Here is an 18779-nt window from a genome sequence, read left to right as displayed (position 1 = left end):
TTGAAAATAAGGCATCTTTAGGGGGAGAGGTATTGCTATGGTTACAACTTCAAACAGACAATGACAACAAACCAGAAAATGGACAGGTGACTTAAAATCCCCAGTGAACAGTAACTATAGGACTATTTTTCCTCTAATACAAGTAGTCATGCTTTGGAAAAAACTAAAAAATAAAAAAAAAAAAACAAAATAACTAGAAACTTACAGCCAGTGTTATAATTTATAGAAACTACTTAAAATTCATTATTACAGCATATGGCTGGAATATTTCTATAATGTGGGATCCAAATGAAGTGTTTTGGTCAACAGTTTCTCAAAATAGCACTTTTGTGTGTAACAAAACAATTAATGAGCCCACAAAAATACCTTATATGGATAAAACTATCATTCAAATTATTAAAATGTGGACACAAGCACTAAACTGGTTTGAGTATGAGAATTTCCCCACCATGAAGCACTTTTTTTTTTTTTTTTTTTGGCTTGGCTTTTACCAGGCAGTAAAAACAGAACAACAAAAAGAAACATTTTAGATTGGTAACTAGATTTCTAAAAAGTGGTTGAAAAGCCAAATGTGATTAGAGATGCTGATAATTCTGACATTATTTAAAATCAGAAGAATTATAAACAAAATATTAATAACCTGTGAAACTCTCCACATCAACTATACTCTAAGCAAATAAATTTAATAACACATGGTAATAGTATTTATTGAACATGCAATATGTGTTAGACATGTTCATGTAGGTTTTAATTAACCCTCAAAATATCCACAAGGAAACAGGCTTATATGGTGGACCCAAGGCCAGCACATGGTAGAATCAAGATTTAAAATAACTCTCTATTTCTGTATATGTTCTACACCATAATACATAAGAATGAAAGCAAAAGGCAGAGACTGTAAAAATAAAGGGCAAAAAAATGGAGGCTGATTTTCATCTTTGATGAATAAATCACTGAACGAAACGTTGATTTTTTTAACGCATGAGTCACAGTCACTGAGAAACGGTTCACATCCTGAATGCATGGACGACTCTACCAGGATCAGGGGAGATCAATCCTGTATGTGGAACAGACCAAGAGCTCCTCCTAATGGCACTGGGAACTGGAAATGCCACCCAGATTTTGAGAGAGGTCCTTATCCATTTCAACAATACACACTGCCCTCTTTGGGCAACTCTGCTATAGAGGAGGAAGGCGGAAGTGACCGAGCTCCTCAAATACAGTTGGTTCTCAATGAGTATTTCTTGAAGATCATGAAATCTACCACCAAGCTGGCTTTTCATAAGTTGAGACAAGCTTTAAAAGCTATTGGGACTGGGTATGGGGCACAAACAGCGCATTCTGGAACACTGTAAAGAAATTAAAAAAAAAAAAAATCTATTGGGAAGCTATACTAGGCTCCCTGGAGAGAAGTTGGAGATTAAATATATCTTTTTTCTCCTGGATCAGGCACTAATGGGCTCCTATCATGTTTATTTATCAAACAAGGCCACTTCACAACAACCTGCATTTTTTGTTGTTGTTGTCTGAAAACACTGTCTTTTCCACTCCTCGGATAGTTATTTTGACACTAATTTGGCAGTTGTCTTGTTAACCCTGGAAACAGAGAAAGGGTATAAGTGACAACCTTATGGCCAAGAAGTCACAAAGATCCAGATATATTTGGAAACTCTGTCATGTTTGATGGGTGGTGTGGTATGGCGAAATGTGCCAAAAAGTGACAAGGATGAACGAAAAATCCCTGAAGAATAAGTAGCTCCAGATTGGAGGAAGATGGTATTTCCAGTTTTGTTCCTTCATTGTTTCCTGATACTTCCCCAGCTTCTCATCATGGCAGACAGATTATTATGATAAGAACACGAAAAAATTAAGATAGGATTGTGCTACAAAAAGAAGAAATATTGAGACTATGCTACATTGTTCTATTACTTACTATCATTCTGCACTGAGGTGGGCTTTCAATTCTTCCCTACTTGCTCTTTTGCTGTGAGGTGAAGAAAACTCTGCTACATTTCTGTATCCCCCCTTTTATGCCCAAATTTTCATTAGCTAGGGGCACCTTGGTAGTGATAACAGGTGAAGGAATAAAGCAGAGACCAAACAATAACCAGTCTTACCATAAGATTCCCTAGAGGAAAGGATGTCAACATATAAGATTTATTTCAAAGAATGAAGAGAAGGCTTAATTAACAGGAAGGAAGAAGTGTGAAACCTCCACCTCGATTGTGAGAATATAAGAGTCATTGACTAGGTGTTGAACTTGGCAGGTACCTCATGCAAATGGTAGCCATCATGGCTTTAGTACTAATACATCGAAGCAACACCTATGTGTTAAAATCCAACAGGTTCCCCACAATAGTCTATCAATTTTAACAAGGCTCTCCAGATCAATTCTCCTTCTATGTGCTGAACATATAGTAAATACTTGCCTACTCTTCACCCGTTGGTCTCTCAGTATGTAAGATAAGCATTGTCATTTGTACTGAAATACAATTCTGACCAGAAAAGATTTCCGTTCTCGAACAATTTTTCTATTTAACTATCACCTACGTCATTATCTTTTATGAAATAAACGCTGCCTTTTTTCAACAGTATTAATTCATGTATCTGATGTATCCCTGGGCAAAGTAGAAGATACAGCCTCATTCTCTCTGAGGGCTTTACTGTGGGGAGGGAACCTGTTGCCACATCATTCCTCACCTTGGTCTTAACAAAGCCTTCCTCCCTCTCCTTTAATTGTTAGGAGGTGGGTTACTTTCCTCTCCAAACAGCTGAGTGGAGGATATGGGTCCCATTAAGCATCACAAAGAGATAGGCTCACCTTGAATCTCAGAGTAAAATTTATCATCTGTTTCCTGAATCAAGGCTGTAGTCTGTTTTACTACAGAAGTAATAGCATCAGAATGGACAACCTATTACTTAAAAATTTTAGGTTATGCTGGGCACAAGGTGTTTGTGAGACAAACTCTTTAATAAAAATATCTGACAGGCTCTTCTATTAGAGTGACTGCTTGTGGCTATCCGCATCTAATATTAGCTGTAGAGTACATTAAAATGTCTTTGGCCAATTTTAGAGGGATGGACTGCAAGAGAAGATAGATTACTTCAGATTCTTTAAAAAGTCTTTTCACTTACATACAAACGAATGTGAGGCTTGAAAAAATCCCGAGCTATACATAAATTCAAATGTATTAGTGTTGAATCGGTTCAATCACACAATAGCATATTTATGAAGGAATGAATTAAAAAATAATAAATACATTTTTATATATTAGAGCACTGAAGCCTTTATCTTTTGTAAGTATCTTAATATTGGGAATATACATAGATTTCAGTTATTAATATCTTCTAACACATGTGGAAAGACACTATTTTTTCTTTATATAGAAACATATTTTCAGTTTTTAATGGGAAAGAAATTCACCTTAGTCCATGTTTGTGTTGTGTGTTGTGTGTGTGTGTGTGTGTGTGTTCTAAAATATTGGTAAAGTAATGGGGATTCACTTTCTCCAAAGTTAATGTCTTTTCATGACTATATAATTGTAACACCAATAACCAGTAATAAGGAATATCCTACTTTGAGCACAGCAGCGATGAACGACTGATATTTTCTTTTTCAAATTATTCCCTGCTAAGACAGAGATCACTTTAAAATGGGCAAACCACAGACAGGAGGATTACCAAGTGCATTCATTCTCCCCCAAATCCCCCAAGGACAAAAGTTCCCTGGACTTTGCAAACTGTAACTGTAACCTCCACCCAGAATACTATAGCAAGATCTCCCACTGAACTTTGGCTTTATCAGGTTCCCTGGCATCTTCGGTGAAACACACTTAAAGCATCAGTTATTACAGTTATTTGGTATTGTTTTTTAAGAAACAAAGAATTATCCACAAAAAAAAAAAAAAATGTAAAACAAAAGCCGTGAGGGTAGCAAGTTCCCTTCTGTGCTCCGTCTAAAACGATCATCACTCTCAGAGAATGCTCCTGGTTATTCAGAGTAAGTAGACTTCTTGTTTATTCACAGAAATGAGTACTTTGTTCCCCGAGCAACTGCCGTGGAACACTCCTTTACAAAGGACAGCCGGCCGGAAAAGGCTGGGTCTGGGGTACAAGTAGTTACTCTTTCTTAATGCTCCTGGTACTGACAATGACAGGTAGGCAGACCTCTTCCGATTCTGGATAAGACAGCATGTTTTAAAGCACGTCAGGTGAATTCTAACAGTGAACCACAACAGCAGAAGGAATGGGTGAGTCCCCACCGTATGATACAATAGCAAACCTCTTGGAGGTATTAATGACATCCCTATTGCTACTTCCTTGCGATCTGGATCCATTTCTTTTTTTCATATGGAAAAGGTACTTAACAGCTCTCTGCATTTGGTCCACTTTGTTACCCTAAACCAATAATCTGGTTGAGAATAGACAGGGGGTTCCACTCAGGACCCTGCCAACCTATAAAGAACACAGACGGTGAAATTTGGTGCTAAAAGGAAAGATCACTATGGTCTAAAGACATGTTCAGCTAATGACAAGAAGAGTGATGATTTTCTCATGAATAATACAGAGACAGTAAAACACCAGGGCATTCCGTCAAACCACACAGCATGACTGGATTTGTAACCATTGCTTTTGGCTGCTGGGATTCTCTTGGTACTCACCTTCATCCACTCCAAAACTACCTCCTAGAATCTTGAATATAAAGAAAATGACAAAATGACAACATTTCCCCCCAAAATTATTTTTCTGAAAAGAAGGATTTTGCCTTGTTTTCTGGTCTTTTCCAAATATTTTTTTTTTTTCCAGATTGCTCTCCTATTCACTTTAAGAGCCAAAATACTGCTTGGAAAGAAACATTGGCCTGAAACTCCTCCGTAAACACTAGTTTTGGGGGCTGTGGAGAGGGGCACCTGTCAGGATGGGTAAAATAAAGGTTTTAAAAACGTGTTTCCACAGACGGATGTAGTTGTCAACAAGATTTAAAAAGAAACTTCTAATGCATTGCAATTAGTTGCGAGAGATCCGCAAACATACAACTACAGAGAGAATTTCTGAAAGTATTGCTTGAAGGCATGAATGAATTCTTGTGTTTGAGACAACATTTCCTGAGACATCAACAATCACAGATTCAAGAAGTATTGTATCAAAACATTCAGATGGAAGTAAAAATAATGGGCTCTGGACAACTTGGAGATAACTCTAAATGTGCTGATAACAAAATTGAAGGCCAAAGGCACATGAGAAAGGAGTAAATTAAGTATTTCTATAAGCTATAAGTAAGCTTTAAAAGAAAGGAAAATTTCTTTTTTTTTTTAAGATTTTATTTATTTATTTGACAGACAGAGATCACAAGTAGGCAGAGAGGCAGGCAGAGAGAGAGGAGGAAGCAGCCTCCCTGCTAAGCAGAGAGCCCGATGTGGGGCTCCATCCCAGGACCCTGGGATCATGACCTGAGCCGAAGGCAGAGGCTTTAACCCACTGAGCCACCCAGGTGCCCCAGAAAGGAAAATTTCTAAATCAACACGAGACTATCAACATTTGCAACCGGATTAATGAATGTTAGAAGTAATCATCTATCTCATCTACCACACCCAAATTTATTTATTCATACTGGCCTAAAATGCCATTTTTGGATCTTCTCCCTCAGTATTTCCTTAAGATCAACATCATCCTATTTCTCGCTATTTATATAGTAGTGATTTCTATTGGTTGTTTTTTTGAGGGAGGGTGAAAAGACTCTTTAAAAAAAATAAGTTTATATTCCCCATCATTTTTTTCATTATTTTTTTGTAATAGAAATTGCTTACAATTAAAATTCTCTTTTCCAAAGTTTGATCTTCCTCATCCTCAAGCTGGAAAGTTCTGAAGTTACTAGAGTATAACTTTCTGTGTTGAAAAGAGTAGATCATACTCAAAAAATAGAGATGGGGCGCCTGGGTGGCTCAGTGGGTTAAAGACTCTGCCTTTGGCTCAGGTCAAGATCCCAGGGCTCTGGGATCCAGCCCTGCACGGGGCTCTCTGCTCAGCGAGGAGCCTGCTTCGTCCTCTCTCTCTGCCTGCGTCTCTGCCTGCTTGTGATCTCTGTCTGTCAAATAAATAAATAAAATCTTTAAAAAAAATAGAGATGAAGTTAAGTCCTACAATACCTTGCCCATGCATAAAATCTGTACATTATTCTTTGTATTTATGCATTTGCTTGGTAAACAGGATCTGTCACATACACGTCTCCATTGTTAGTACAATGGGTTAATCTGGCAAAAAGAGGACAGTCACCCTCAGATCAGACATTGGAATGCCTGATTACTCTCCTCACGGTCAAGTACAACTCAGCACAAAGCATGCCTCCTCTTGCCTTCTTCAAAGTCCAAGTTAGTGAAGCACCAAGAGTAATTTTGTGTAAGACCATGTCAACTGCAAAGTGGTTCCACGGCCAAGAATTTGGTTATTATTTCAGACCACTGCCAGCTAAATGGGCTTTCATGCTTAAATTTACGAACACCACATCCTCTCGCATGCTGAAGAATGAAAATCTCTCAGCACAGAGCCCCGCCAAGGAGGTCCAAGGCAGGAGGTCCAACCTGTCTTCTAAAGCACTATCATTAAAATTTTCTCAGAAAATTAATTTAACAAAGAAAGAAGTCCCGGCACAAACCATCCGCAAATGTATTTGAAAGCCAACTGGACCAGTACATTATCTGATCATCGTAAAATTACTTGAAAAATAATTTTGTGAAAAACGTTCATTAAGTGAAAAAACTGCTTGACTGCATCTTTTTTTTTTCCTTCTATTCCTCTATTTGAAAGACTGTGATTGCTTGTATACACTTCCACTTATTAAAACATTTCGTTTTGCCATCAGATCATTTCCAAACAGGAAATAAGTAAAAAAAGAAAAGTGATTAAAGATGTTTATACCTGAAAAATCTGCTGCTAGGAGATCTACTGCCTTTAAAACCTTCACTTGTAAAATGCCGACATCCTTCATATCTTTCAGAGAATTCTGGAAGCACTGAGGGAGAGAAAAGTAGATCAGACATGAAAACAGCTTTCTAATATACTATTTAATGCCGTAAAGTCCTACAGGAAGTACATCAGGCTTTACCATCACCTTTCTCGTGCAAAGCTTAGAAAAGTTCCAGAGTACACTGTATCAGCCAATGGGACAGTCAGGCATTCAAGACAATCAGATGAAAAGTGACCAAGAATTAAGGACAGCATCAAACCAACTACAAAGCACGCAGGATCTACCTTTAACACTGCCCCTGGGGACAGCACAGCTACCCCAGGGGTAACAGGTGTGTGGCGCTCCATTCACTCCCTTCTCCCCTTTCTTTCTCTTGCATGAAACTTTTAAATCACTCAAAGAGGCAACGCTATTTTGGCCTCATTGGTACCAACTTTATAGAGACCAGAGGGCTCAACTTGGACCCTCCGCAGATACTTATGACCACTGGAAAGAGAGTAAGGATGGAAATACAGGGCATTTCTGGTCCACGTTTAAGCTGGCTCATTAAATTAGAGACTGGGCATCTAGTATCATCCTGTACCCACATTTATTTCTTTTCTTTTCTTTTTTTTTTTTTTTTTTTTTTTTTTTTTTTTAGTTTGCGTGAATGAGCCAATGCTTGAATCTATCTACTGATAATTCTTAAGCATGCAGGACAATAGTTCGCTGTGTATATACGTGGAATCCTTCAGAAATGGTGCATGAAAGAGACAAGCAGATAAACTATTTCTGCATGCCTCCAGGACACATCTGCTGAAAAGATTCTGCTTTCAAACTTTTGGATATCTTATTTCCGCTATCATCGGATAACTAAGAACCTGTGATAAGCAGGCCTTGGGGATTTATGGGAAGACAGTAAAATCCTTGTTCTTTAGGCATTTCAGGATACAATAATAATAACTTACTAATAGTTCAGGTTTAACTAACTTCATATGCACCATTTCTAGGCAGCTTTGGAAGTTTTTTCTGCTTTGGAAGTTTTTTCTGCTCTGTATTTTCAACCTAACAAACAAAGCAAAACAAAACGAAAATGAAAACAAAAAGAACTAGTTTACACTCATCTGAAAACATCTGAAATAAAATACTTTTATAGTTTAAATGTGGAAATGCCTTCAAGATGATCTATTCTTACAAGCTGAAAAACAAGAGGTCTGAAACTTGTGTTTTATGACGGGGCATTCCTTCCCTCTAACATGCTGGCCAGCTCTCTAGCTGAAAAAACAAAACAAAACACTTGATATTTCTATTTTGATTGGCCTCTTCAAACCTATTTTCCCTGAGTTTTCCTCACATCCCGAGGCATGATTCAAAGCAGTCATTATGAACTTGTCTAAAATCACCTTGGAAGTACAGGTCACCCCTCGTGAATTCGGTAAATTTTGCAATTTGTCCGTGGGAAAGTTTGGGAGAGAAGTTTTAAGGTTTATCATCAAATTTTTATTTGCTTAACTGCAGTCATCGGAGAGAATATTAATAGTGGATTTTGTAGAAACTCCTTTAGAACCTGCCAACCAGGGCACACAGAGTCTGTGTTGACAATAAGACATGTGCCTAGGTTTTTGTACTCCCGCAGATAAAGAATTATTCAATTAATCAATACATCTCACAGTGAAGGATTTGGGAGGCACTAAAGTTTATGCTGAGAATAATATTCCCATTAAATAGGGATTCATCTTTGCTTCATTTTCGGGCCGCTTTCTAAAACATGTCTTTCATGTGGCGATAAAATAAATGTATTGATTTACAAAGAAGGCGGGATAAAAACAGAATGCAAATAAAGGCACCTAGAAAGCCAGAGTCCAAAAAAATAAATGAAGATCGCAAAGCCATTTGATTTAAAAATGCTGAGTGGACTTTTAACCGTATTGCCACTACTTAGGCAAAAATCAGGAGCTGACTTTATTATCCAGAGTCATACAGAACAGCTCTGCGGGCCTGTCCAGAACTTTGCTTTGCTTTACAAGACAGAAGCACATTCTCACTTGATCCTGAGAGGTTCTGGAAAGGGAGCTCTGACACTGCAAATATTACAGCTAATTAAAAAAAAAAAAAAAAAAAAGAACTTTTGGTGAACTTGTATTAAAATTTCTATATACATATGCAGACATGGGCATATGTATTGCCTCCTCGTTCATTTCCATTTTCTCCCAAGAGTTTCTAAAATCTAACAATTGCAGAATACCGTTCGGGGCTTTGAAAATCGCCAGCTCCAATCTACTTCCACCTTCTCGCTAATGCATTAACCTCTGGATCTGATGTCTTGTTTTATGAGACAGGCTGTGAGACTCAGACCAAGGATCTCTTTTCAGGCAGTTTTTTTTTTAACTCGCAGACCTCGTTTCAACTCAAAAGCGGAGGTGGCGGGGAGCGGCGTAACAAGGCCCAACACTCACATATCGCTGGGCAATCTGCTTTCTCTCGCCGGGGTCTGCCAAGGGGCACACACACAGATCTGAGACCGAGACTCCGGCACAGGGAGTAAGTGTGATCAACATCAGGAGAGCTCCCAGGCAGCTCTCCAGTGGTAACTCCAAGCAGTTAGCTTGCTTGAGAGGGAGGGCCGAGATATCCACTTTGCACCTGGAAAAGTTGAAGGAATCAGAAAGAAAAGGGATTAACTCATGGCCTTTCTGAACCTCCAAAGAACCTGAGTTATATCCCCTTATCCCCCAAACCTCACTCTGTCTCAGCATGGGTTTCTTGCACAGCGAAGGTGACGGGGTCTCCCCCCACCGTCCAGCTCTTAATTCTCCCTCCCAGCCTAACACACTCTAAGATTAAGGAGACGAAGAGGTCAAGACACCAAAGGCAGCACGAGGGGATGGTAAGTGCAAAGAGAAGAGTCAGATCTTTGCCCCATGAGGTCTGCAGAAAGGCGGTGAGCTCAAGAAATAGGGAGGAACAAGCTCCAAGTTCAAGCATTATGGATGAGGGCTCGGTAGGGCTTCTCTGTATCACGTCTTTCGCCAGCAAAGAGAATAAAGGGTCACAGTTCAAAAGAGGGAGAAAAGACAAGAGAAAATCAAGTGGCAAATGGTTCCTGGGAGAAACTCTTTTCTTCCGGATTAATGCCAACTGGTGCGTTTTTATGTAAAGCAACGTGTTAAGGTGTTTTCCTAATAGGCACGGTTCCACAGGGTTTCCCCAGGTGCACTGATGTGGACAAATGGAGCGTGAAGTGCACTTGATGGATCCCATTCCAGCAACACGGCCAGGAAAAGGCTTCGCCCATCTGCTGTAAATTGCATGTTTTCCGTCTCTCAACGGCCAATGTTCTGGCGATGTTGAAAACCTCAAACACGTTTATATACGGAAACAAACACCAAAAAGGAGGGCTGAGGTGCTAAGCCATTTATTTGTTTTAACACTGAAAACTCTGGGTTTGCCTGGACCACACCTGCTTTGTGTACACACAGGTGGGTGGAAAAGGTAGGGTCGAGTCGAGGGAGGGAGGTGGACAGTGGTGGTTCCCAGGTGTAATACGTATGTGTGCGTGTGCCCGTGTGGAATTCCTATTTTCCCCCCGTAGTTATTGAAAGAGATGAATAATCAAGACTTTAGAAAGGAAGCACCTTCTCTCACGATGTGGGAAAAGGATGAATTCTTACCCTAAATCTTCAGTGGACTCTGTATGTTTGCAGATCATTAAAAATAGGTAATCTTACCTAACATAGAAAGCAATGGCCATTTTGAGTCACGTGATATCTAATGAGTTCCAGTTTCACACATTCAAAAACCTTGCAATCCCTTCCCAATTAAAGAAAAAAAAATCCATAATGCTAAAAGTCTATACCAGGTTTTACTACAGAATCGAAAAATATATTTTAATACTGATATGTACCTATAAAATTAAATACGTGTGGGTATTTATTTCCATTACCAAAAGTGATTCCAGTTAGAAGAGTTAGCAATTAGAGCTTTTGCATGTAATAAATTCATCAAGAATTTCTACCAGAGACACATCCACAAAAAAAAAAAAATCTCTTTAAATAATCCTGTGTTTTGAATCAAAACATTTTTGTGTTTATGTCGCGATAAAGACCCTTTTAAAGTTTGCTACCATGAAAACAGGGGTTACTAAATATTTTTATTTCATAAGCACGTACATAAGTGAGGAATTAATTTTGCTTGTAAAGAAAGAAATGTCATGTGCTTTAAGCCATTTCTATAAAACTAAATACCCACAAATTCTTAACCAATAGAACAGTAGCACATCTGCTTTGGAACACTTTGCTAAGCATTATTTTACATTGTTACATACACTTTGATTGAACAAAGCTCTTCACGGAAAGATAAATGATCCAACTTTGTAAGAATTTTTTTCTGGTGGTCACACTCATTAGTCCAAATTAGAATAACCTATTTATGGCACAATCATGTCAATGTCATTAGGAGGAGGCAATTTATTTTCATCCTTCGACGACCACGTCTCTGTTGTAGTGGTGGTTTTGCTTGTTTTTTTGAACAGCCAGAAGTGACTTGGAGGCAAGAGACAAATAATGTTTGGGAATTAGAAGGATGCCTACAGTAAGTTTTTCCTGGAGGAATCAAAATGAACCTTACGTTAATTCTAAAAAGTCATCTAAAAAGGCTGTGAGCAGTATTAGCATTTTTAGGATAACTATGCACACTCCCCCAGTGCCTGTGTGAAGGCAGAACTCATTGGAAGAGAGCAGTTTCCTATTTCAAACAAAAGTTGAATCACGTACCAGACAAAATGCGAAGGAAACACTGGGTTTGGTCTTAGAAATTACACATTTCCACAAACTTGTTCGTCATGTCTCTCCCCTGTGAAACTTTTGCACCGCTCCCATTTCTAAAGTCTATGTGGATGGACAGGAAAAAAGCCCTGCCTATTTTAGATAAAACAATCCCCACAAACAACAGACTGGGGATTTCTGCATGAGTTTACTGGATTCTACATGATCAGTTAACTAAAGAGTGGATTCAGTCAAATATTTTTACTCCCATAGTGACTTGAAAGAACAAATTAAACTGGTAGACTGCCATCATGTCAATCATAATTAAACACTGATCCTTTTGCACATGGGTTATGACCCAGCCTCCTAGGGTACCTGCCCCATTATGCGAATTGGTATCTTAAGAATTAAGGACTGATTTACAGCTACCCCCTGCCTAGGGTGAACAACTAGCTGCCCTCTAAAGATGGCGTCTTTTTTTGGTTTTGTTTTGATTTGGTTTGGGTTTTTTGTAGGATCCATATGGAATGTAGGACTTGAATTTACAACCGTGAGATTAATGGTCACAGGCTCTACTGACTAAGCCAGCCAGGTGCCCCCACTAGAGAAGACTTTCTATAAACTTTCTACAATTGAATTACCCTCTGCCTCTGTTCTACCCATCTGGCATGTGCATTTACATCCACATCCTTGAAGAAAGGAGGAAAGCTTGAAGAAAGAAGAAATTAATTCCCTACAAGAATCTCCTCCAGGCCTCCCATGTTACTCTATTTCAACCTCGGTCCACACTGTTCCAGCTCATCCTCATGTCTCAAGGAGAACCAGAAGCTCTGGAGGTTAGCCAGAGGCTGGAAGAATTATTTATATTAACTCCAAGCAAGGAAGAGGTACTGCATTATCAGCAAGAGCAGAAGGAAAAAAATATTAAGAGGATTTGTCTCAGGCAAACTGGTGCAGCCACTGCGGAAAACAGTGTAGCGTTTCCTCAAAAAGTTAAAAATTGAACTCCTTTATGATCTAGGAATTGCATTACCGAGTATTTACCCAAAGAATACAAGAACGCTAATTCAAAGGGATACACGTACCCCTGTGTTTACAGCAGCATTGTTTACAATAGCCAAGATACGGAAGCAGCCCAAGCATCCATCAACTGATGAATAGAAAAAGATGATGTGGTGTATACATGCAACAGAATATTACTCGGCCAGAAAGAATGCAATCTTGCCATTTGCAATGACAAGGATGTGGCTACACAGTAGAAGGCTAAGTGACAGAAGTCAGTCAGTGAAAGACAAGTATTGTATGATTTCACTCATATGTGGAATTTAAGAAACAAAACAACCAACCAAAGGAAAAAAGAGAGATAAATCAAGAAACAGATCTTAACTGTAGAGAACACACTGCTGGTTACCAGAGAGAAAGTGAATGGGGGGAGGGGAGAAATAGGAGATGGGGATAAAGGAGAGCACTTGTGATGAGCACAGGATAATCTATGAAAGGGCTGAATCACCATATTGTACACCTAACACAACTATAACACTGTATATCAACTCACTGGAATTAAAATAAAAACTTAGGAAAATAAAAAAAAATTAAAAATACAAAAGATTGGTCTTTCCGAATTTCTGATGTTAGCACCGTAATACCCACTGAACCTCCCGAAGAAAGGTAAGTATTGTGTGAACAAAACATCTTCTATTTATTTTTTTTGAGGTTCAAGTAAAGATAAGTACTCTAAAGTCTAAAATCTTTAAGACAAAAGAGATAATCTGAAATACAGCCATCGAAGACATTTTTAATACAGAAATTTGGAAAGGAGAATTTAGGTTGTTTCTTCCATTTTCTAAAGGGTGTCAGATTCTGCCCTGAGAAAACACCAAACGATTTAGTTGGTCTCCTAATTCTCTCTTGGTGCTACTGAATCACTACAGAATCTGTTGCATCCTCTAAATTTCATGCCTAACTCTACACAAATGGCAACCTTTTAGAAGCATTTATGAAAGCTGAGCTTACTAGTGTATATATGAATTTTAATTGAAAAATAAACTCAGTTTTCAGGTATATGGTCTAAATGGCTCTCATAATTAATTTTTCAATTATCACATCAATTAATAAATAAATAATAGGCACTTAAACTATTTTTTCCACAAAGGGCCATAAAGCAAATACTTAAAGTTGATGGGCCATGTGGTCTCTGTTGAAACTACTCAAGTCCCCTTGTAGCATGAAATAGACCATGTAAACAAATAAACAAGGCTGTTATCCAATAAAACTTTATTCAAAAATAGGCAGCCAACTGGACTTGGCCCACGGGTCCTAGTTGGCTAACCCTTGATCTGCAGACATCTTCATAATTCGGTCATCGCAAATTACATCCATGCTAGTATCTTAAAAATTTAAAAGGCTGGTTGCTGACAATACAAACACATTGACAAAGGCATCAGGGAAACTGACCTAAAAAATAATTTTGAAAGCATAACTTTTTAAATTCTTTTTTATTTATTTAAGAAATCCCTACACCCCACATGGGATTTGAACTCATGACACCAAGATCGAGAGTCACATGCTCTTCCAACTGAGCCAGCCAGGCGCCCTAAAGCATAACTTTTAACTCACCACAATCCTAGAAACTCTGGCCAGCACATCCAATGATGGACTGAATAAAAACCCATAAAGCAATAAAACTTATAAACCTGGTCTTCTTTCTGTTGGGAACCATGTGGAAAACACACATTGTTCACACACATGTGATTAATGAGCCTTACCAAATTAGGTCTGTTCCTGTGGCTTCATGTGTGACTTCACACACAAGAGAAGTGGCTATGTTTGGACAGTCATTCAGAAGGTGCTACATGCTGGCCCTTAGATCACCAGGAAATTCTCTTTCCAAAATCTGATCTTAATATATTCGGTCTACAAGAGCCCCACTACTGTAACATCCTTTATATTATGGAAACAAAGTAGCAGGGCCCCCCATGCATGTGGGTCTAGAGAGGAGCCATCATCGTTTCTTTGCAGGAGATGGAATTGGATGGCTTTGTGACCTCACCCCTGCTGTGCTCTTGGGTCTCATCTCACAACACCGCCCGCCCTTCTCATTCCTTTCCAGCTTCTCAGAATGCCTTCTCTCTCCTGTCTTGACCTTTGCCCGTGTTGTTCCATCTTTCTGAAAGTTATTCCTCCGATGTCCTCGCAGGCTAACCCATCCATCTCTACAGGCTCCAGCTTAGACCTCTGCGCTTCCAGGAAGCTGCCCTCTCCCTCCTTTCCCCCCAAGCTGCTGCCTGCCTCCTTGTAGCAGCCCCAAACTTTACTTAGTGTCTGAGGACAGCGTCCATCACTACCATTTTCCACTGAATCCCAGCTACCTTTACAGGCTATCCTGTACAGGACGTGCTCTCTATTTCTTGAACAGAGTGAACAAACAAACGAGTAAAGGCCAGTGACATAATGAAGCTCAAAGTCAAGAACTCCAAATGACAGAGGCAAGTGTTTTTTGTTAACCAACTAAATACTGTGCACTCTCTAATTCCTCCCCTACATAAGAAAGGCATGGGAATAATTAATTAATTAATTAATTAATTAACAATAAATAAATAAATACACACACACACACACACGTGTGTGTGTGTGTGTGTGTGTGTGTGTGTGTGTGTGTGTGTATGTATATAGGCCTCCCAGATTGAAAAGTCCACAGTTCTCTTTACCTGAAGAAGACAAGGACTTACTTTTTTTTTCCCCTAGCCTATAGGCAGTGAATGTGCTGATTTAGCATTGTTTCTGACCTCCTGTTCTTGTCTTTCTCCATTAATCCTGCTGCATTTTAATGTTTTAATTCAACACATAATTTTGCCGTATCAGTCACCCAAACCTGCTCAAGTTTCACTTGCCATGATAGCTTTTAACCTCTTATTCATTACCATAATTCCCTGTTTTATATTACAGACTGGTCAGCTTTTAACTTAAATGCAAGGGGCAGAAAAGAGTACTGTATTTTGAAAAGCTGTAAATCTCAGAGGCGAAGGGAGGGGGTGAACACGAAGAAAACGGCGAATGTGTCAAGCTGGGCTGTAAAAACAGATCGACGACATGTGGTGCAATTTGTCTAGAGAAATCTCCCAGCCCCCCTTCTCCACCACATCAGAGTCACTAAGAAACTGGGAGGACGTCAGAGCCATTTTCCAAGGCACCATGTGGGACTGAAGGTTGACTCTGAGGCAGCCCAGTTAAAACGGACTCCAACTTTCTCCTTCGTGACTTTTCAGAACTAAAGCCTAGAATATTCTATCACAAATTAATCTCTAAAATCACCTTGAAATGCAAAATAGGCTTTAAGAAAACAATACAATTGTTTTGAAGTGGCCCAGGTTTACAATGGGATAATCTATATTTAGACTCTTGCCCTTTTGTTTAAAAGTTTTACTCTCTGAACCACGGATGGACTTTAATTTTTTAATATTTTAATTAAAACATTTTAAATATAAAAAAATTTTGTGGGTTTGTTTTTGTTTTTGTTTTTGTTTTAGTAATTTTTCTGTTCCGATTTGGTTTTGCTCATGAATAAACATTAGAGTTCGTAGGCACTATGGTCCCAGGGGACATTGGATCTGGGGACCCACCTTGACACCCTCAGGAATACCTTGTGGGCTCAGTGGAAGACTGAAGGGGACCCATGACAAGGTTTCAGAAAGCTCCATGTGACTCAGGAGAGCCCAGAGAAGGCTGACCATTAGGGAGGCCCATATCTGAACCATCACCAAGCTAGCCCCCCACTAGTGTTAATGCTACTGCTCAATCCTTCAGTAACAAATGTCCTTTGCAACATGTCCTTGAAGATATTCACTGCCAACTTCTGCAAAAAAATTTTTTAAAATGTCTATACTGTTTTGAGAAAAAAAGATTCTCTCTCTCTCTCTCTGTGTGTGTGTGTGTGTGTGTGTGTGTATACACACACACATATATATACCGAATTTTACTAGCCATATTTCTTTTTCTTGAATTGCATAATTTTAGTTGCAGTTGTTGTGGGGCTCTCTAGTTGTCATACAGAGAAATCTCAAAATTAATAGTAATAATAATATCTAACATTTAAGTGCTGAAAAGAGACCAAGGTACTACAGTGACACTGTTGCTGACCGGATCCCACTGCCCAGAAAGAAAGCCCAACCTCACAAGCAAATTCACTGCCCGGGGTCACATAGCTAACAAACTCTGAATTTGCAACTCCAAGCTGGGGCTCCTTGGCTCACATCAAGCTGCCTGCGAAAGGGAAGCTTCACTGATGCGAATTTCCTCAGAGAGGCCATGGAGGGCTTTAAACGACTAGCTTCAAGGTGTTCTCCAAGAACAAAATATGAAACGTGTCTTAAGAGACAGTTATGACTCCTTCACACTGTTCAAAGAGTTTCCTCGTGCAAAAAGGTATTTCCCGACCACGGGGAGAGAAAATAACCGAGCCTTAAAATTACAACAACAAAGAAAATGAAATGAGAAGAAAACAAGTGAGAAGTTAACAGTGAGAAGGAACCGTAGGTAACAGGTCTGTGATAGTCAGCGTACGGTGCTGCCATGCCGTCTTTACCCTACAATTCTGTATGTTAAGGTAGGTCTCATCCCACTGAAGGTAATTCTGGGTTTAGCCAGCTCCCAAGAGATGCTTTTGTTATCTTTTGTACCTCAGGAGAGGAAAAAGGAAGAGGATACCAAAAAGATCCTTTAAAATCCATGAAGAGGAAGGACATCATGACCCCTGAGACAGGTACATGTCTAAGTTACAAACAGGAAATAACTAAAATAAATGAACAACTCCCATGACAACACATGGGAGAAGAGGGGCATCTTAAATTATTTTCTGTGGCTGTGAAAAAAACTGAGTGCTCATCTGGAAAAGCATTTCCTATGAAGGAAACAGGACAGCACAGTGATGTGTGAAATGAGAAGGGCACATTCTCTGCACCTCCTAAAATAACACATTGGCCATTCATCACTGGAAGCCCAAATCCCCACCCCTCAGATAACACTTTGGGACACAGAGTTCTCTGCATTCGTGCCTTTACGCAACTCATCCTTGGATGAGTGGGCTGGCATAAGGTTTCTGATCCCCCTGAAATGGGTATTGGCAGGGCGCTGGTATGTCACAGCAGTGATAGGTGTCAGAGGTCTTGGGAAATGTCTGAAGTGTCTCGGTTACCCTGTGTAGGCGCAGGAAGAAGAGATGAGACCTAAAGTCATCTGCAAGGCGTATCTGCAAGGGGACCAGGGGACGACCTCCTGCGGGAGCTGGAGGGTGTCACGTGGCCCCGTTTGCTATCCCAAAGCACCAACCTGGCCCATGGGGGTGGTTGAAGATGAAGCAATGACGGCCACCTGCAGGATAAGCACAGCACTAGGGACGAGAGGGCTACACAAAGCGACAGAACCAGGGCTATGCCCCATGGAGGCTAAAGAGCCAAGGTCTTAACTGGTGACGGTCTGTTCCCCAAGGGGGTGTCTGGATACGTTTGATGGAATGCGGATGTGCCGCATGTACGTTTTCCACACACTAACTGGGGAAAGTAACAGGTATGGGGTGGGAAAGAGCCAGATTTACTAAACATCCTGCAACACGCCAGACAGTCCCTTGGAACACGTGCCTCCATTGAGAAACATGGCAGGAATGTTCCATGGGTACCAAACTCTCCACCCAGCTATCTCAGGAGAGCGGCTGGCAAGGGATGATGGGTGAAGATGGCAAGAAGAGCTGACAGTCTGTGTGCCACACGCTGTGCTCAGTATTTGTGCTCAGAAAAAGCAGGGCACGAGGGACTGGTGGGTTAGCTGGGTCTCGCCCCCATTTCTGCCAGTAAGTTCCCTGCTGATGGAAAAATATTCAGTGCTTGGGCCTCTGCATTCCCTCATCAGTGAATGGATGGGGTTCTATTAGAGGAGTCATTTTCCATCTTTAACTTTCAGCAATAAGACTTTCCTCAATTAGAATCCCAATTTAGAAGAGAGATAAAAGTTGAGATTCTCTGGCCTCAGGATAGAGGTTTTAGCAGGACCTCCCGGCCATTCTATCAGGGGTGAGCCCCAGG

General features: G+C 39.9%; 1 protein-coding gene across 6 annotated transcripts in view; it reads right to left on the bottom strand.

The window, feature by feature from the left end:
* The window catches only part of MCTP2 (multiple C2 and transmembrane domain containing 2), a 237150-nt gene that overhangs the window by 106066 nt on the left and 112305 nt on the right, over positions 1–18779 (bottom strand). For all 6 annotated transcript variants that reach the window (XM_080808083.1, XM_080808085.1, XM_080808086.1 and 3 more), the window contains 2 exons: positions 9400–9586; positions 6916–7009 (listed from right to left, as the gene is read on the bottom strand). In XM_080808083.1, coding sequence (XP_080664209.1) covers positions 6916–7009; positions 9400–9586 — 281 coding nt within the window. The remainder of the gene's footprint in view (positions 1–6915; positions 7010–9399; positions 9587–18779) is intronic.

Source organism: Martes martes (genome assembly GCF_963455335.1).
Source record: "Martes martes genome assembly, chromosome: 7".
Taxonomy (NCBI): Eukaryota; Metazoa; Chordata; class Mammalia; order Carnivora; family Mustelidae; genus Martes; species Martes martes.
The sequence above is the reverse complement of the archived record's forward strand: the minus strand, read 5'-3'. Positions and strand labels throughout refer to the sequence as shown.